Raw genomic sequence first — 3,194 nt, forward strand, 5'->3', positions numbered from 1 at the left:
TTACTTAATTTATTAATTGTCAAGCTTTAACAGTTGCATCTACCTTTAAAAAGCGTCATGTTCAAAGACAAAAGGAATCAAAAGAACGACAATGTGTGGATGATCAAAAGTGTCAAATCCACCACCATGTGCTTCACTGCTCTCTTCTCTGTGATCTGTCTTTGCATAGTAGCGGTTGAGACACTGCAACTTGCACCACTGACTCATCAGAGCTTCTTCTGTGTTCGTATTTAAATGCGAATATTCTAAGACCGATGCTCTCTCCATTGTAATTTTTTTATAACTCAGCATACGACAGAACACCCTCTTCTCTGTGCAGCCAGAGAGGGTATTTAGTATCAGTATATAAAATTGGTAACCTCATGCACGTGCAAAATTTTCTTTTTCAGATTTGTAATTATGGACCAAACTCAAGTTTAAGATGTAGAATACTCGTCATACGACTACTCGACTCCCTCATGCAAAAGCTTTGCCTTTTAGGCTTCAAGTGTCGAATAACACATTAAAGTCCATTTACTAACACACACACCCAGAGGTAATGAACTAGCTTGTCTCTCTTCAAATTAGGCAAACACAAGAAATGCATATAGTTAGGCTAACGTTAGATAATGCAGATCATGTATTTATTTTCATAATGATTGTTCTTAATAAAGCCGAGTTATTATTATTCACAAATATGACCACTCTACTGTTTTAGGACAACTCATGGTTTTAGTTATGCTTTTTGTGCGTAAATGTCCGCTTTCAGTTGTGAAATTATTGGCAGCAGAGAATGAGCAAAAATGAAGTTGTTCAACATAGTTATAAAATAATAGCCTATAATTTTTATATTTATTTTAATAAATTTTATTATTAAATTTATAATATAAATTTTCATCTAAAAATAAGTTATTGTATGAGTGCTTAATTAAGTTATTTTTTTTATCCAAATTTTAATTCTAATAGATCGAATGTTTACAGTTAAATACGTCAAAAGTTAAAATTAATAATGATGTTTTTAGTGAGGCTTTCTTTTTTTGTTAAGCCTTTTAGTATCAATAAATAGAAATTTTTATGAAAATTAAAAATACGTATTTATTATAATAAAGTTATAAAAATATAATAAATATTTTTTAAATAAAATTTTAATATTATTAGTTATTTATCTTCAACTCTTAACATAATCTTTTTATTAAACATTATCACTAAAACAATAATTAAAATGTTAATAAATATTTTTTAGTTTAAAATCACAAAAAAATGTGAAGATGTGTTGATATTTTTAGTTACATGCAATTTTCAATAAAAAGCTCTCTAAAACAATGATTAAAAAGCCGTGAATTTTTAATTAATTAAAACATTCTTTTATTAAAAAGAGTATTAGAAGTATTCACATAAATACAAAACTCTTAAATAGTGAAACTACTTAACCACAGCTACCTACTTATTACTCATTGTATGTTTCCCAATTCCTTAGAACACATTTGTGACCGAAATTCACCACTATGACATGCCTTGGAATACAGTCAAAGTTCTCCACCTTTGCTTTTGTTTCTATGCTCCAAAGAATCACATCTAGGAACATGTCATGCACGCCAGAGGATTGGTGTACCAGCTACCGAAAGGATATACTTGAGCTTTGGTTAACATCTTTTACCTGAATTTTGAATTTCTTACACTCTTTTTATACATTCATTATATGTATATATTTACTTTTTTATCTTATGCAGGTGAGACAAGTTTTTTTCTTTTACTTTGTTCAATAGAAAAGTGTTACAGTTTGATTAAAGAAAATGTTTGGTAGATACATGTTGAACTATATACACTATGAGATGGTTAAAAATAAAAGAAAGAAAAATAATAGGTACAAAAATGAGGTGATAAGGGAAGAAAAATAGTAAAGAAAAAAATATATTAAACGGATATTAACCCTGTTTAGGTATATAATAATCAGAATTGTTTGATATATCTAACTTCAATCCCACTTAAATTTTGTCAAAATAAGATGGCCCCTAGGTCCATATAACCTGCATATTCTTTCTGATTTCTCCCGTATAACGTCCATGGGATAATAAAGTTGCATGTGTGGACAAATTAATTGTGTCCCATGAAACACTTTCGCTTCACCCGAACAATGAATCAAGACCTTTTACTTTTTCAGTTTAGTTTTTAACTTTTGAATAATATTACATTTACAATAATTTTTACAATTTTTGTTATTTTTATATTTTTCTCTATTAAATAATAACTTATTTTATCTCATGTTGTATGAGAGTATCGGCTTTTTACCTTCCTTATTTTATCTCATATTATATGAGAGTATTAGCTTTTTACCTTCCTTTTTCCATAAGCATACTCGCATATATATTTGCAGTTGAAACTTCAGTCATTATATGGAATCTACCTTGATGCTTTAGTAGCTTTTAGTTATTTATTTATTTCGACCGTGAGTTTGGAGACTCCTTTTGGGGTCTATAAATACTCTTTGGGAGGTGGCCTTTCAAACATCAATCTTCCATCAATTCATTGCTCAAACACCCATCTTTTCCACCCGTGACACATTTACCCCCTTTAACTCATATTCTTTTTCCTTAGTTCTCTACTCTCTCATCCTCCTCTCATTATATCCATGGCTCATTCCACTCGCATTTGCTTCCTCTTTGTACTAATGTTTTTGTCTCATGAACTACTCAGTTGTGAGGGTAGAAATTTGAGACAAAACATTCAGTCACCGGGCGTTGCCCCTGCCAATGCAATGAACATTGCCACTAGCACAACGAAAAGTGCTATTGTCAGCCCAAGCCAGATGGACCGTAGCATTAGAAATCTTGAGGGAGATGCTGAAGCTTTTAGGCCCACAACTCCTGGTCACAGTCCTGGTGTTGGCCATTCCATTAACAATTAATCAATTGGTAATATGCAATGCAACAAATTACATGAGTTTGTGTCATCCAAAAATATCATGTAACCGTCATAGTTATATTATTTGTTGTGTGTGTTCCGTTAATTGCAATTAGTAGGTTTTCTATCAGCTAGCCCTATCCAATATCCATATATTCTAAGTTTAGGTTATTGTTATGCATGCATGCATTAGCGAAGTTTGTGATAAGCTTTCTATGTTGTACTATAATTGATCGATTAGTATGTTATATTCTCTACAAAAATTGTCATCTCTCTAGCTCATTATCTCTTGCCCAGTCTATTGTTGCGTGCTA

General features: G+C 31.1%; 1 protein-coding gene across 1 annotated transcript; it reads left to right on the top strand.

The window, feature by feature from the left end:
• Window positions 1-2,608: 2,608 nt before the first annotated feature.
• On the top strand, window positions 2,609-2,884 carry LOC113859318 (precursor of CEP8-like). Its single transcript, XM_027492127.1, has one exon. The coding sequence runs from the start codon at window positions 2,609-2,611 to the stop codon at window positions 2,882-2,884; it is 276 nt and encodes a 91-aa protein (XP_027347928.1).
• The last annotated feature ends 310 nt before the right edge of the window (window positions 2,885-3,194 follow it).

The sequence above is a fragment of the Abrus precatorius genome, unplaced genomic scaffold (assembly GCF_003935025.1).
Source record: "Abrus precatorius isolate BTA unplaced genomic scaffold, Abrus_2018 Scaffold2, whole genome shotgun sequence".
NCBI lineage: Eukaryota > Viridiplantae > Streptophyta > Magnoliopsida > Fabales > Fabaceae > Abrus > Abrus precatorius.